This window comes from Schistocerca serialis, chromosome 5 (genome assembly GCF_023864345.2).
Source record: "Schistocerca serialis cubense isolate TAMUIC-IGC-003099 chromosome 5, iqSchSeri2.2, whole genome shotgun sequence".
Taxonomy (NCBI): Eukaryota; Metazoa; Arthropoda; class Insecta; order Orthoptera; family Acrididae; genus Schistocerca; species Schistocerca serialis.
The window spans coordinates 136,046,644-136,064,153 of NC_064642.1; the positions used below are offsets into that span (position 1 = coordinate 136,046,644).

Consider the following 17,510-nt stretch of genomic DNA (forward strand, 5'->3'; position numbering starts at 1 on the left):
AGGATACCAAAGAAAAAAAAGGAATTAATTATTGAATCTCTTGCAAACTTTTAAAGTGAAATCATCTATCACCAGATGTTTCTAAATGAAGAAATTAACTATAAAATAGAGACATTAAACAATGCCTTTGGGGATCACACAGCTCAAAAACTCTCTCTGGGTATGGAAACTGAGCTGCAATTTAAACACTGGTGAACAACCAGTAGTAAGAACTACAGTAAGGAAAATATAAATCACTTTCTCCATTCTGTATTGTGTATAAAACTACGGACATAGAAACGACAGAGAGGCTTTGTCCCACCGTAGCCCTCAGTGGTTCACAACTTCAAACAGGCCACAGCAGTCTACCCTCCCCAGCACTGCCCCACACTGAACCTAGGGTTATTGTCCCGTTGGCTCCCAGTGGACTCCCCTGGGAACATCTCATACCAGATGAGTGTAGCCTCTAGTGTTTATGTGGTACAGTAATTATGGTATATGTGTACGTGGAGACAGTGTTTGAGCAGCATTCACTGACATAGTGTATCTGAGGTGGAATAAGGGGAACCAGTCCGCATTTGCCAAGGCAGATGGAAAACCACTTTACACATTCTACATTACGTGAACAAAGAAAACTGGTATGAGATTTATAACTGCAAACACACACATTGAAAATTTAGTAACTTTATTAGCAATTTTTCCTACTATTTTGAATTGTACTCCCCTCCAATGCAGAGGAAAATATACACTAGGAAAAAATAAATGGATCGCTTGATCACTTCTGGGATTCTGATATGCTCAAACAAAAAATGATTACTACACAGGTAGTTCAGACAACTCATATATCAGAATTTGTTACTTATTACAAAACCTGTAAGAAGATCTTCAAAAACGTTGTCAAACAAGCAAACATAATGGCAAATGGCACATACATAAAAAATTCCATCAATGAAATGAAAGCCATACAGAATATTGTAAGCAAGGAAACTATGACAGAGCTGGCAAATTTCCATAATATTAACTGCTTAATGGGGAAATCATCTGTGATAACTGTACCTACAAAAATTTCAAATAAATTCAGTTCCAACTTTACACAGATAGTTGAACATCTTATAAATCAAAATTTACATTGCACTCCCAGAAATCAGTCCATATGTACTATAAATAATAAATTTGTTTTTCTATGCCCCACTAATGGAAAGGAAGTACCTGGTGTAATCAAAGAACTGAAGCCCAAATCTCTGTTGCTATTGACAACATCTGTGACTACGTCCCAAAGAAAATGTGTTCCCCTCATAACCAGGAACTTGTCGACATCTGTAAATATTCCCTGTCATTTGGGTTGTGTGAAGATAGCAAAAGGAAACCCCTTTTCAAGAAAGGGATAAAAACAGAAATACCAACTATAGGCCTATTTCACTGCTATCTCGTTTTTCAAAATAATTGAAAAAATCAATTCTAAAAGACTAATCATTCCATAGAAAAGTAATTATTTCTCAGATACACAATGTGGATTCCAAAAATCTAAATCTATTGAGACTGCTACTTTTGCAACCATAAATGGTGCCTTCAATGCAACAGACAGCAAAGAGCATATCTCAGCTGTATTTGTAGACCTCTCTAAAGCATTCGATGTCATTAGTCACAACATCGGAAGTTGAATCTGTAGGTATTAGGGTCCCAGCCTATGAATGGATAAAGTCATAGCCACAAAACAGAGAGCAATTATTTGAGCGTGCCTTCCAGGTAGGGAACAAGATAAAGACCTAGTGCTCATAAAAGGAGAGGATTAAGTGCAGTATACCATAAGGCTCCATTCTTGGACCAATTCTGTTTCTACTCTTTGTAAATGACTTGGAACCGACCAGTCCACACCATAGGTACTTAAAATTCACATATGACACATATGTGATAGTAAAAGGAAGAACTAGAGAAAATTACTGCATGAGATTGAAAATTGTACCATACACATTACAGACTGGTTTTCTGGAAACAATTTAATAATAAACACAGAAGAACACTGTGTAAAATAAATGTCCACTTACTTACTTTACTTTTTCGTGTCCGGAGATTTGTTTCAAAGCCTTTCAGCCCAATGGCGGGCCAACTCCAATATTTCTCTCTTCTCAAGCCATAGTTCGTCAAGGGTACACCTTGTGGGGCAGATGGAACACTGTAGAAGGTGTTCCATATCCTGAACTTCACCACAGTCGCATTTGTTGTCTCTTTCGTCCTAGAAGCCCCATTTGACTAGGTTTGCTTTAACTGGTGCTACGCCTCTTCTGATGCGGTTCAGTGTACTCCAAATCTTCCAGCTTTATATGCTGCCGCTGGGTATTTCTCGTGAGGCAGGGTAGTCCTTCGGAGGCTCATTCAATTCACTAGTGAGAAATCTCTTGCGGGATTTAAGTCTGCTATGTCCACATGAAGAACTATGCAGCGGGTGGCGCTCGTCGAAAATCTGTTTAACTTTTTCTGTATGTTCGTGCGCATTTCTTCGGGATTCAGGATATGAGAATCCAGCAGCTTTGTATATTTTCCCAAGTGGAGTGGGCTTCATGTATCCTGTTGTTAGCCTGCATGTTTCATTAAGGACTGTAGTGACTTTTTTGGCATGTGTGGATCGGGACCATACAGGGCATGCATATTCTGCTGTGGAGAAGCAAAGTGCTTGAGCAGTTGTTCGTAATACAGTCGGACTAGCTCCCCATTCACTATTCGTCAGTTTTCTTAAAATATTGTTCCTGGCAGCAACTTTTTGGCAGGTTTTTTCACAGTGATATCTGTACGTCAGTGATCTATCCAGCACGACACCAAGGTATGTTGGTTTGTCCGTATGGTCCAGTTTGTTGCCATTCCAGGTGACGTTCAGCTTCCTGTTTGCCTGTTTTGTGCGGAGGTGGAAAGCGCTAACCTGTGTCTTAGATGGATTTGGTATGAGGGAGTTCTCTTTATAGTATTCAGACATTACGTGTAGCGAGCTTTCCAATTTCCCTTCTACTTCCTCGAAGCTATTTCCTTGCGTTGTAATGGCCAGATCATCGGCATACAAGAAATGGGTAGTACGTTCCGGTGTTGGTTGATCATTGGTGTATAGTTTAAATGGTAGGGGGGCCAGCACACTGCCCTGGGCTAGACCGTTCTTTTGTCGACGCCATCGGCTTTTTTTCCCGTCCAGCATTACATAGAACTGTCTGTTTTGCAGCAGAGATTAAATGATTTTGTGAACTGATGATCCTTAAATGTACAGTACAGTTTTTCATGAGCTTTCTGTGGTTGACTATGTCGTCTGCAGAACTTAAGTCCACCAATGCTACACCTGTTATTTATTTGTTTTCAAACCCTTACTCTATGTGTTCTGTGAGTGCTAGGATTTGAGTGGTGCATGATTCCCCGGGTCTGAATCCAGCCTGTTGGGGAATGAGCTTTTAGTCTGCGATATTTGCTATGCAGATTAGGATTATTCGTTCGTACATTTTGTACAGATGGCACAGGAGTGCTATTGGGCGATAGTTCTTCGGTTGACCTGCGTCTTTCCTAGGTTTTAGTAGCGCTACTACCTTTGATTTCCTCCACATTTTTGGGATCTTACACGTTTTTAAGCATTGATTAAAGAGCTGCAGGATCCATTGCTTGGCATTAGGTCCGAGCTGTTTGATCTTTTCCACACATATATCGTCGACTCCTGCTGCTTTCCCGTTTTTCATTGAGTTTATTCAATGATTAAGATCTTTCATGGTAAATGGTATTTCGAACATGCTTGACTCTTGACTCTGAATTCTGCTGATTTTTATTTTCTGACATTTCTTGTTGGGTTTTCTATTTAGTAGGAGCTGATGGCCAATTTGATTGGGTGTAACTGAAGAGCATTGTTTAGCTGTCCCAAAATCACAATTAAGTTTTTTTATTAAGTTCCAAGCGACTTTGCTGTTGTGGGTCATATCCATTCTTTCCAGAGTTTCGACCCATGTCCTTTGTCTTGATTCACTAATCATTTCCATTAGTGTTTCTCCACATTGGACCACTTCTTCACTAAAGGGGTCCTGTTCGTAAAGCATTTCGTACTCCCTCAGGATGATCTTTGATTCGTCAGAGAGACCTGTGATGAAATGCTCTCTGCAGCCTCGGGTATGTGTCTTGGAGAAATCTTTTGGAGGGTCTCTACGAAAGTTTGATAATTTTCCGGAATTGGGTGTAGATTTTTTATTTCTGCATCCAGTTCCACAGCATATTCTGTCCAATTAGCTTTATTAAAGTTGAAACGTCTGTGGAATGGTATTTTCGTTGTTCTCAAAGCACCGTATATTTGGATTCCGATAGGTCGGTGTTGTGATTTAGGAAGAGGTGCGTATGCAGTTTTTAAGCATGGGTTTTCCACATCTGCACTTATAAAACAAATATTAGGGTTGTATTCACACTTCTAGATTTTGCTGCTGAACGAGCATGGTAGCTTTGGATCATGGATAAGTTATTTATTTCCACCCACTGCTCTAATTTATGTCCGTTGTCGTCTGTATGTTTGTAGCCCCATTATGTGCTGTGGCAGTTGAAGTCTCCTAAGATGAACTATGTTTTCTGGTTGTTGAAGTTTGACGGCAAAGTCATGTTGAACTTCTCTCCGGGCGGCTTGTAAACTGATGTTATGGTGAAGGTGCTACACTCGACAGTCAGTAATTCTATGTTATTGTATGTAGTTCTGTTAGTTGATATTATGGCCATCTCAGGTTTTGTGAAGACAGCGCTGCCATATTTAGGATGTTGATTTTCTACGGCTAATTTAATTCCTTCTATTTCTGGTCTCATTGCCCCTTCTTTCTTGTGTGTTTCTTGTATACACAGTATGTCCCATTTGTGCGTGCGGCAAAGTTGTGATATGGTTTGTTGTTTGTTTTTGGTGATACCCTCTACGTTTAGGCTTGCAATCGTCTGAGTTGGCTCTGAGAAGAGCCCATTCTTTTTGCTTTTCCAGTGTTGGGAGGATTGGCCATTGTCTTTTATTGCAACATTTCCGGGGGATGCCGGCATTATCTGACAGATGATTCTCGGTCTCTTATCTCAGATAGTGCATACGTGGAGGCTCCTTCCTTGTGTTATAAGGATGAATACTCTGGTTAGTTGATAAAAGATTGCTGCTATTTTCTAAGATTTCCCTAAAAATATTATTACTTGTAAAATATATAGACAAGATAGTTGAAGAATGTGAAGAGACATAGAGTTGTTTATCAGAATCTTTAGAAAATGTGCGCTCTACAAAATTTCTTTGAATATGGATCCAAGATAATCTAAGATGGGTCAAACATGCAAAATACATGACAAATAAATTGAATGCCATTTGTTATACTATCAAAATTCTTTCTGGTTGCACATAGGAAGAGACTATAAAAAGTGTATACTTCGCCCAGGCAGAATCCTTACTGTGATATGGCATAATCTTTTGGGTAAACGCATCTGCTAGCAAAAGTTGTTTTATACGTCAAAAGACAATTGTAAGAGTCATAGAAACTGCTGCCTCAAGAATCTCATGCAAGCCCCTACTTAAGAAACTTCACATTCTTCAACTATCTTGTCTATATATTTTACAAGTAATAATATTTTTAGGGAAGTCTTAGAAAATAGCAGCAATATTTTATCAATTAAACAGAGTATTCATCCTTATAACACAAGGAGAAAGCAGAATATACATGTTCAACATGCATACACAACACTAAAACAGAATGGACCACTGCAAGTAAGAAACAGACTATACAATAACCTACCTAATGGAATTAAAACAATAAAAGACACTTCAAAAGTTAAAACTGCTATTCATTGTAAAAGTGGTGTTATAGTATAAGTGAATGTCTTGAAACAAAAACGTTATTGCCAAATATTAAAAAAGAAGAATGAAATGTTAATCAAAAGTTTAATGTAAAAAATCGTTTGAATTACTTGTGTTAAATATCATGTATGTAACCTGAATTTTCGGTTGTGATAATATAAATCAATGTAAATATTCTTATACGCTTTAAACACGTGTATTGTAAATCACAATGACTTGTCCTAAATAATTCTGTATACTTTGTACAACAAATGATTAAAAGGACCAGTAAAAATGAAGTGAAATGAAATGAGATACCGTGACTTGACGTGAAGGAACGGGGCGGCCATTGTGGATGCTGCCACTTGAAATGCACTGCGGAATGCTTTGACGGTACGCGACGTGACGTACAACGTGAATTGGTTTTTACAGTGATATGTCATATGTGGATGGTCGAGAGTCGACAGTAGCCCAGAGACGGTAGTGAGGTGGCCAATGAGCTCAGCGCTTGCATTTATTCTTTGTATCTACTGTTTTTCAAGGCTCTTACGTTGTTTTTAAGAGAAAATATGTGTTCAGTTTTTGTTCGGTATGATCTAGTTATTATGGAATAGGGAGAATTGCTACAAATAAAAACCAAATATAACAACAAGCATAGAAAAATAATTAACTCTCAACATTCGGCTCTTCCCCTGAGGGTTCTGGTCCGTGGAGCCGTAATTGCACTTCTGGGGCTAGACACAAGTCAAGGCTACAACGTCTCTTTCTTAAGGAGATCGTTGGTTAATTTACTGTAAGAAGCATCTTTGGTTTAACGCAAGTGACATGTTTGTTGTATTGACGACTTAATGTCATCGAGGGCATTGAGTAGGAGGAACAATGAGAAAAGACCGGCACCTAGAGAAAGAGGCGCGCGTGTTCAACAAGACGCAATGTTCCTAATTGTAGCAATAGCAAGGACCCCGACAGAAAAAAATGACAGCCGTTCTTGAAAGTGTGCCTTTAAGCACCGAGGAGTTCAATGAGCTGTGCAGACTTTGCGCGGCGAAGACAAATGTCCTAGTCGGGTTACCAATTTTTGAAGATGAGGGAGATACCCGTCAGATTTTCAAAAAGATAAAAGCATGTTTACCGGTGCAGGTATGCTGACACTTTTCACTACTCGCAGCAGTATTGCCTCAAAAGTGCCCGTCCTGAACTAAAATTTAAGCCTCAAGAGTAACGGAAGAGTGAAGATTTGTATTCCTCCTGCCTGCAACCTTACATATCAGTTGCCTTAAAATAGAATGCATGAAAGTAATTTGCAACCTACTGTCCATATTGAGCATATTGCATCGCACTAGCTTCTTTAATATCTAGACAATCGCGCTCCTTCATGTGCATTGTGCTGATTTGGATTGTTGCGTAAAATCTACAGCTCATGAATCGGTATGCTTCGTTGTGAGACGTGTTCACAGCTATTTTTCGTTTTGTTTTGGGAATACGTAAAGTACTCATCGTTAGCCCATCAAATACCTTGTGATGTGCCGAAAGCTCTGTTTTACGTGCACACGACAATACGGCGTTTATTGTTTACATACAAGACTAGCTGCGTGTCTACAGTACACACCGTTTGAGTATTAGAATGCAAGCCAATAGCCTGCATGATTTCGTGTGTCTGTATAATCAAAAATTTTTACCATGAACAAGTTTGCGTTAATGGTGTTGTAGTATTGTTAGACCTGGTTCTCTTTGAACTGCAATCCTTCAGGTAACCCATTGAATGCGAGATTTTTCTGTTCGTGATATCTGGTTTATTTTTTCTCCCAAAATGCACATTTTGACATTTAGTTTGGCTTCTGATTCATGTTCATTGACGGAACTGTATGTGTGGAATGTGTCTGTTAATTATTCGTTTAAAATAAAAACATGTGACACCCAAAATATAATTTATTTTTAATGTAACAGTTAATCCTAGTAAAAGATGATTTCATGCTGCTTGTTTTCCTTAAGATTAGTTTTACTGCATGTTGATTACTTGTAGGCACCTTGTAGTGTATTTATTATTTCAGCACTTTGTATGTTTTAACAGACACTGCTGTGTTGCAGTTATGGTCTCCCTACACTAGATAGTAGCTTTAGGGTAGGCCAAACACAGTTCAGATATTTGTTTTCGTTGTTACTGTGTTACATGAACAAGATTTTGCATTGAATCTGGGATAACAAGTTCAATGAAGTTTCAAACACACAATTAAAGTTTCTTCATTTTATTTAATTTTCTTCCATGGACCTTTAGTATATTGATTGAACCCTGGGAGATTCATCCAACCCACTTGCCTTCAGAAGACAACATTTAAATAACATCATCAAACTGGAACAGTGCTTTGTCTTGTTGAATTACAGTGGTGTACTGCAGTGCCAACCTGCTTCACCTCAATGTGTAAAGAGTGTTGTAACATGTCATGATGAATTGTGCTAATGACAGTAGGTTATGCAAACATGCATTGAGCTCCTCAGACTTAGATCTGGCACACCAAGAAGTCAGTGGTTACCATTCACTTAACTCTAGAAACTGATAAGAGACATTCACGTAATGCAGTTAAACTACTGGGATGCTCCATGTCTTGCACACATTGGCACTGAAATTTATTTTCCTCTGGTTTAATAGCATCTCCTATAGCCCTGCCAGGTCCACACCTTACCCTTTCCTATTTTGTTAATGTGTTATATGTATTCCTATTATTATTTTTGTGTATTTTGGACATGTCCGATACTATTGTACCAAATGGTTGATGTACGGAAAGAAGAAAAAAAATTCTGGGGGTGGACATATCAACGAGCTACTAATAGATGGTTGTTCATTTTTAAGATTGCAATGACTTATTTCTGTGTTGTGTATTTACACCATTTATACCAAGCTGTCATTCTAACTCACAGTGCCTGTAGCTCATTTAATATTACCTTATGACCAACTATATTGAATAATTCAGAGTGCTCTAAGAATTCGCTTTTTACACATTCAGACTTAACAAATGTCACTATTTCAGTTTCTATAAATCCTAAAGTAGCTGATTGTGTACTTCCATCTCTCTTAATCCAAGTTGCGCTAATCAAGGATTGCCAATTAATTCCATTCTATTATTGTGCCCTAGTCTGTAGCTTTTTAAAGGCACACTTTTGGTATGAGCAGATGGTAAGTCCTCTGTTGTGGATCATGTTAGCTGATTTCTTTTCTTATACGCATAAAGAATGTCAGGTTGGATACATCACTAATTGAACAGTTAGTAAGCTTTCCTCTATGGTGAAACATGTTTGTTGATTTGTTCTTTAGGTAATACTGCTAGACAGGAAGTCTAACCATTTATTCTAAAAATAATACTTTTTGAGAGCATTGCATTGACATGAGTAGGTATTTCAGTGCTGAATAACAATCATTGCTCCAAAGCACTTAAAATTTTTCATTGATTCTGTTTCACGGAGGTAAAGGTGTAAGTCGTGTTTCCAAAATTTGAACTTAAGATTATAGTTGCAATACTGACACATTTGTTTGTAATATTACGGAAAATGTGTGTTTATTTCCAGAAATGGCTTTCTGGATGTGGAAGTTTTCTTGCATTTGTGTAAGGTATTTGTCATTGTTGTTTTTTCTGGTTATTTTAAAATCTTGTCCCATGTTTGCAGGAGGGTGGTTACAGTGTTTAAAGTGCTCTGGAAATGTGGAATGGCTTGTTTCGTACTTCCAACACCTGATTTGTTCTTTGTACCACATTTTAAAATTCCTGCATGTTATGCCTGTGTATATTGCATCACAACTTTGATATTCAGGTTCGTACATTCCTGATCCCTGGAATTCATCCCTCTCGATTGTTGGTTGGCTAAAGTTTGGCTGTAGGGTTTGCATAGTTTTATATGCTATTTGGAAGTCCTGTTGCTTAGGTATGTTTGCCACTCTGTGTGTTAATTTATGTGTGTAAGTCATAGTGTACCACCTGCTTCTTTTCTGTGTGATGTTGTCATTATGTAGTATGTGTGTTGAGTGTGTTTGTGAGCTTGCATCTTGTGATATTCTGGAAATGTGTTTGCTTTGTATTTGTGTTTTTATTTTTTGATTGAGTCTGTGTACTACATATGTGTCATACCCATTGTTCCTAGTCATTTTTTATGACTGATTAATTTATTTTTCATAGTTTCTTTTGTTGGATGGGATGCTGTTTAATCTATGCAACATATGTCTTTATAGTGCTGCAAGCTTCTGGTTGTGGAGATGATTAGGTGTGGAATGGATAATTGTGTCTGTGGCTGTTGGTTTTCTGAAGATGTTAAATATATGTTTGCCATTTTCTTTTATTATTGTTCTGTCAGGAAAATTTATTTGATTTTCTTTTTCTTTCACATTTGTGACTTTTAAGTTTGGATATGCTTTGTTGATTTCGGAGTAGAGTTCATCAATTTTTTTGTTTGGCTCATGTACCAGACAAATAATGTCATTCACATATCTGTACCAATATGTGATTTTAAATCTTTTATTACTGGTTATCTTTTCAAATATATGATTTTTTTTTAGATTACTGGTAAAAATACTTGCTAATATTCCCGTTATTGGGGATCCCATGGGCAGTCTATCATTTTGCAGATAATATTCACTTTCAAACTGGAATTAGTTTTGTTTGGTTGACAGTCTCAACATATTTGTTGTTTCTGTAGTGAGGTGGTTGTAGAATGTGAGATTTTGTTCTACAATGCCTATTGTTTCGGTGATAAGGGTGGAGCTATACATTTTTTTCTATGTTAAATGAAACATTGATGCTGTGTGTGGTACCTGTATGTTTTGGATGTGTTCTATTAGGTCTTTGTTTATCACTGTTCTGTTGTTTTCTGTTTTGTAGTGTTTTGTGGTTAACTTTGGAAGATGTTTGGCTATGTAATACGTTGGGGCTTTCCTGAAGTTAATAACGGGTCTCACTGGCATGCTGTCCTTATGTATTTATGGTTGGCTGCGGAGTGTCGGTGCTTGTGGGTTTTTCTGTGTTATGTAGTATTTCTGTTTATCAGTAAGCAAAAATTTGATGTTTTTCAGTGTTCATTTCAGGTTTGCCTGAAATCATGTATTTGGATCTGATTTCAGTTTTTGTATTGTGTTGGAGTTTGTGTATCCTTTGGTTTTTGTGATGTATTATTCTTTGCCCATAAGTACTGTTACATTTCCAGTGTCTGATCTTGTTTTGCAGTGTTATTGTTTATAAACTTTTGTTTTAACGTTTTCATTGTGGCTGCTTCTGTTCAGTTGTTCTTATTATGTGTTTTCCAATTTTTTAAATTATGCTCTTTATTTCTTTTTTTTACCACTTCTTTCATCAGTCCTATGTGTATTTCACAATTGTTATGTTGTTCCTCAGATGTGAGGATGTGTTCAGTTTCTACTCTCAAATTTTCTGTGTATTGGTTGTTTACCTTGCTGTTGGTGCAGTGTTTCAACCATTTTTCCAAGAGCATTTTTTCTTGTTCGTAGTTCTGTCTGTCAGGTTAACTAAATATGAGTGGAAATGTGTTAGTGTTCTTGTGGTTTCACATGCCAAATGTAAATGTATTTTTGTGTCTTATTTATTCTTAGTTTCATTATTTTCTGTTTCTTCTCATTTTGTAAATATTTCACTGCTGTGTATGTGTTGTGTTAAGATTTTTCTATCAGTGCCATGGGAACTATGGGGTTTCCTATGTTGTGTGCTTGTTCTAAATGAGTTTCTTACAGTATCATGTTTAGGTACTGTTTTTTTGAATATAGTATCTTAATTGTGATTAGTAACCAATACCGTTCTGCAAATAACTTTTACTTTTGTGCCACTGCAGAACTGTTTTTAACCTTTTACTTTAATGTAATGTGGAATTTAGTCATTCTTTTTGCAGATTTTGTTGAATTTTATGTGCAATGTCATGTTATGGAGCCTCTTTTGTGTGTGTGTGTGTGTGTGTGTGTGTGTGTGTGTGTGTGTGTGTGTGTGTGTGTTGACAGGGGATGCTTGACATAGCTGTAGTAATACGTTCAGCTGAAGACACACACACACACAAACACACACACACACACACACACACACACACACACACGCACACACACACACACACACTCTCTCTCTGCCTGTTTTTTTTGAAGAAGTGTGGCAGATTGCATCAACCCATGGATGATTTAGGCAGTATTAAAAAGGGTGCATATCCATTTAAAACTTCCTAAATTGGTCATGGGTTTGAGCAGGCTTGCTGCCCTCCAGCCAAAAATGATGCCGTGTGTGGGTATTACGAATATGATAGAAAGTTTAAATTTTGCAAGTTGGACTTTACATCCTGTTATCTCGCAGGAACAGAACTGCACTTTGCAAGTCTCGTAGTAATAATTCTCTGTCTAAAATGTAGAAAAGTGTTAAGTGCAATTTTTAGGGTAAATATTAGTTAGCTGTCTTGTGGAGACTTAACATATGGACTTACATGGGCAACTACTGAGAAGATAGTAATAATACACTTGTGTTCCTGCTTCTCCTCCACTTTGAATTTCCTAACAAGTATGCAGGGAAGAAACAATACAGTAACAGACAATTTTTCACTGTACAAACTCATGGTTTCATGGAGATATACAGGCCTACTTACAAAATTATTTCAAGCTTTCAACCATGTGAATTGGAGCTTTTTGCTTAGTGCTTCTGGCCATTGTCAAGTGGCAGCTGTTGTGTAATTTCTACTGCTGTCTATGGTGTCACCAGTGCTCACTACAGTACTATACAGGGTGTTCAGAAGGAATGTCTCATAATTTGTGAGATGATTCTACATGTGAAAATAAACTGTAAAAGTCCTATAAACGTGTGTCCGATTTTTGATTGTTACGGAACTGGAGCTGGTTGAAGACTGCACACATACATAAATGATTATAAAGAAAAATGTGAATATTACTTGCTGAAATGCTATGTAGATGCTGTGGTGGACAGAATAATGGTGGAACAGATGACTGATTCATCCTACAAGCAGTGTGGGGATTCTCCAACAGGTGGCAGCACCATTACGTCACACCGAAGCAACAGCTGCGAGCATACCCATTTTACGTCAGGTTTTGTAATGGCAGTGCCTGTGTGGCTGTGAGAGAATGCCACAGACATTTTCCTGTTCCATGAATCCCCTGTGCCAGAGCATTTCCTAGGATTTTTCAAACATTTTGTGAATCTGGAATAGTACCCACTGTACACATGACATCAGAACATGTGGCCGTCCAATCAGTTGAGGAATGGGAAAATATTATTGCAACGGTACAGCGGATTCCCACCACCTGTACCCAGTATAAGGTGCATTAGCGGTCAGCTCCATATTCCACAAATATCAGTGTGGCATATTCACGATAAAGGATGACAGCCAAAAACAGTTGCAGGATAAAAATTTATTAACTGCAACTGTTTTTGGCTGTCATCCTTTATCGTGAAGAATTTCAACAGTTGCTGTTGCAGCCATGTTTAAAATCTTGAAAAAGTGTGGCATATGTTACATTCCGAGGGCTTATACCCATTCCTTGTGCAGCCCATCCATCTGACTCCAGGTGACTCAGTAGGCAGGCGACAATTTTGTGAATTGTTGGCTGTACACAGAAACATTGTGCAATACACTTAATTTACAGATGAGGCTACATTTACATGCAAAAGTATCATGAACACCCGCAGTTCTCATACATGGGTGTTGGAAAACCCACATGACACCAGGGAAACAAGGTTCCAAGTTAGGTTTCCAGTGAACACTGAGTATGGTATGATGACCCAGTGATAGGGTTGTGTTCCTGCCAAGTTACATGTTAGCCAAAGCATACACACATTGCCTGATAGAAGACTTACCTGCACTTTTAGAACTCGTGACATTAGACCAGCGAAGGCAGATGTACCTGCACCATGCTAATCACCAATTCACTCTACCAGTCAAGTATCCCACTATCTGAATAGCATGTCTCTACAATGGTGGGTTGGGCGTAGCAGACCCATTAATTGGCCTGCCATGTCACCTGACCTAACACCATTATCCTTTATTTATGGGGCTGGTTAAAGGGGAATGTGCATGCAACAAAGATGAGTACATGTGAAGAACTTGTCGCTTGCATCACCAATACTGTTGCCCACATTAAAGCCCACCAAGATGATGTTCATTGTGCAACACAACACATCCTCCAGTTATAGCCAACTTGTTTATAGAGTACTCTGAGGACATTGCTTTGGACACAGTTCCTGCAGAGCCTAAAACTGAGCCTCTTATCAAAAGTTTTTAAGGAAAACAGCTACAACAAAAAATTTTGCAACCCATTTCACAGAAGGCACATGCGTGGAAGGCCTCTGAGGAGGACATGAAGAAGCTTGTTGTTTTGCCATTCTGTGGCTCAGTAAGTGAAAGATTATCTAGTTCCTAAAGAAGCATAAACTCAATTCCTTCTTCAGGCCGCCATCAATGATTTGACAACTCATGAGGTCTGTGATAGATAATATAGGCCTTGGAACACCAGAGATATATAAAATAGTGTTCGTATGTGGACAGTGCTACATTGGACGGGCTTTACTTATTATTGAACGGTGCATGTAGAGCATGAGAGGTTCTTTTTGCCTGTGGTGTCCTGAGAAATCAGTGGTAGCAGAACATGCTCTGGAAAACAGACACTGCATTCGATGAAGCATCTGTTGTTAAAGAGACAAATGGTTTCCTGGATAGCACCATCAAAGAAGTGACTGAAATAAAAATTTGTGATAACCTCTTTGATAAAGGGAGTAGCTAGCAGCTAGGCATGAGATTAAGAAACACATCTTTGAACTATATGATGTTAAAGCAGAGATCAAGGGGAACTAGTCAGCGGGCTAATAAATTCAGCTCATGAAAGATCGCCAATAGAGAAGGTGAATAATACCCTATGTACATTTAGTACGTATATTTTATTCTATTAGTAATAAATATTTACATCCAAGCACATTTTTTTCTAGTTGACATTCACCACATTGTATGGTGGCACATTCCTACTAAATATACAAAACACAGTCATGGGAATTGTGAACATCAGGTTATTGTGTAGGAGAAAGGTGTTAGTGTTTGAAAACTTACAGTAAAATCTGTAGATATCTGAATGTACATCCATATGCACTTTTTTTCTGTTCCATTTATGTATGGAGCATAAATGTCTCTGTGCATACCTTTAAATAATCTAATATTGTCTTTGCAATACCCATGGGAGTAGTAAATAGTTGTTATAGTTCCTAGATTCACCATTTAACCTTAGTTCTTGAAACTAAGTAGGTTTTCTCAGGATAGTTTGCTTGTACATTCAAGTATTTGTCAGTTCAAGTTTTTCTGCATGTCCTTGATGCTCTCCCATTGGTCAAACAAACCTGCAACCATCTGTGATGCCCCTTGTTGTATGTTTTCAGTATCCTCCATTAGTTCTATTTGGTATGTGTCCCACATACTTGAACAGTATTCTAGGATATACCACACTAGTCTTTCATAAACTAGTCTCCTTCATAGACAGATTGCATTTTCCAGCTGTTCTACTAATGAACTGGAGATTGCCACACTTTTTCCCTATATTTTAGCCCATGTGACTGTCCCATTATTTATTTATTTATTTATTCTTTGCCCATGGACTCCAGCTGAAAATCCAGCTGAGAGTGTTGGGTGTGTAATACAATAGGCTATCAACATCAAACTTGATTTCATTATATATAAATGAAACAAATAATTAAACAGAAATAGTATATAAGCATACAACGGTATTACATGTTTCACACTATATATAGACACAAATCCAAATAACATACAGAAATGATAATTTTTAAAGGTACATTTCAGTAATGATATAACATATTTAAACACCATCTTAGTATTCATTCAAACTGTTACATTTCTCTGTGAGATATAGTTTCAGATGATTTTTAAAACATTTTAGGTCTGTTTCTTTTTTAATGATTTTAGGGAGTTTAATAAAAACCTTTTGCCTGCTTCTTCAGGGGCAGTCGTAGACAGTTTTAGATTTCTGTTTATCATGCAGTAATTTTCATTTCCTCTTGTACTGTGTTTGTGTACATCTTTATTTAGGAGGTGTTTATCGCTTGACCTTACTGCCATTATGCTTTGGTATATGTACAGTGAATATACCATCATAATATTATAGTGTACAAAAGCTTGCCTACAGGTCTGTCTTGGTGGTATTTTTGCAATGCATCTCACTGCCCTTTTTTGAATTGTGAATGTTCTTTTTAAGTAGCCAGCTTGTGCACTTCCCCATATATGAGCTGAATAAGACAAATGTGGGAAGACAAGTCCATAATACATTGATCTGAGGACTTTATCATCCACAGTCTTAGCTGTTTTATGCATGATGAAGATCTGTTTGTTTATCTTTTACACAGTGCATCTATGTGTCCCCCTGTGCCACCGAGGTATTCTTATGTGTTGACCGATTTTAGTTGTGACTAATTTGTATTATATTCATAGGATATCACATTATTTTCTTTTGCGCAGTGCACAATTTTAAATTTCTGAACATTTAAAGAAAGTTTTCAGTCTTTGTACCATTCTGAAATTTTATCATGATCTTACTTAATATTTTTTCAGCTTTCTTCAGACAATACTTCATTACAGATAACTGCATCACCTGAGATAAGTTTGATGTTACTATTAATATGTTCACAAGTTGATTAATATATGACATGAACTGCAAGGGTTCCAACACACTCCTCTGGGGCACATTTAAAGTTACTTTTACATATCTTGATGATTCTCCATCCAAGATAACTGCTTTCTCACTACCAAGAGTTCCTCAATAAATTCACAAATTCCACTTGTGCTAAGATTATGAGGTATGCCTATAGCATTGAAATGAGAATAATAATGGGTGTACTGAGTGCAGTGCCAAGTTAGGAGAATAAAGTGTTGTTGAAATGAGGTGATAAAGATAATAGAAATCTGCAAACTCTCAAGTGATCCATTTTTGCTATTGATAGATTAACAGAACCAGAATTTCTTATACACCCCCAAAATTTGTTTTCTTGCCTGCGAAGTATAGGGTGTTATACATTTGACTAAATTTGCAAATGTATGAGATCTTACGTAATACTTTCCATTGAAAATGAGGAGACAAAGTTTTTCTTATTCTACTGCTGGTCTCTTGTCAGTGCAGTACCAGTGGTCAAAAGAGTATCCTGTTATTCTGGAATCTGAAGTTCCTTGACAGAATGTGTGATTGTGTGACTTAAGCAATTGACAATCTATAATAAAACAAATTTATTTCCTGCATAAGCCCCTCTTTGAACTGTGTCTGCCATGTAGTGTTCTCTGTGAAAATGAATGGAACAAGTAAGTAACTAACTAACTCACATCGCATTGCTTAAATTATCTGACCATTTCTTAGAAGTTGCTTCAAACTATCAGTAACCACTGTGGCCCCAATGCTCCAGCAAGGTACATGTCACTGTTTGTTTGTCAAATCATTGATGTTATTCTTTCATGGGTATGGAAAATCTTTTAATGTAGAGAACTGTTGTAAGAAGGGCTATACAGGTTGAGATGGATACTACTGGTAAGTTCTTGAGACTGATCTCTTTGTAAAATGAAATTGATTGTCAGTGAATAATACATGCAATAAGTGCATAATTGAGCTATATATACAGAGATGTGATACAGTTCCAAAAAGGTAGTTAATCCTGTTACAAGCAAGGAAAAAAAAAATGTCTTAAGCTAACAGTAGTCTGTGTAGCTG

General features: G+C 37.5%; 1 protein-coding gene across 1 annotated transcript in view; it reads left to right on the forward strand.

The window, feature by feature from the left end:
- Window positions 1-6,582: 6,582 nt before the first annotated feature.
- The window catches only part of LOC126482269 (zinc finger and SCAN domain-containing protein 2-like), a 182,670-nt gene continuing 171,742 nt past the window's right edge, over window positions 6,583-17,510 (forward strand). The window contains exon 1 of the mRNA XM_050106250.1: window positions 6,583-6,916. Coding sequence (XP_049962207.1) covers window positions 6,752-6,916 — 165 coding nt within the window. The 5' untranslated portion in view covers window positions 6,583-6,751. The remainder of the gene's footprint in view (window positions 6,917-17,510) is intronic.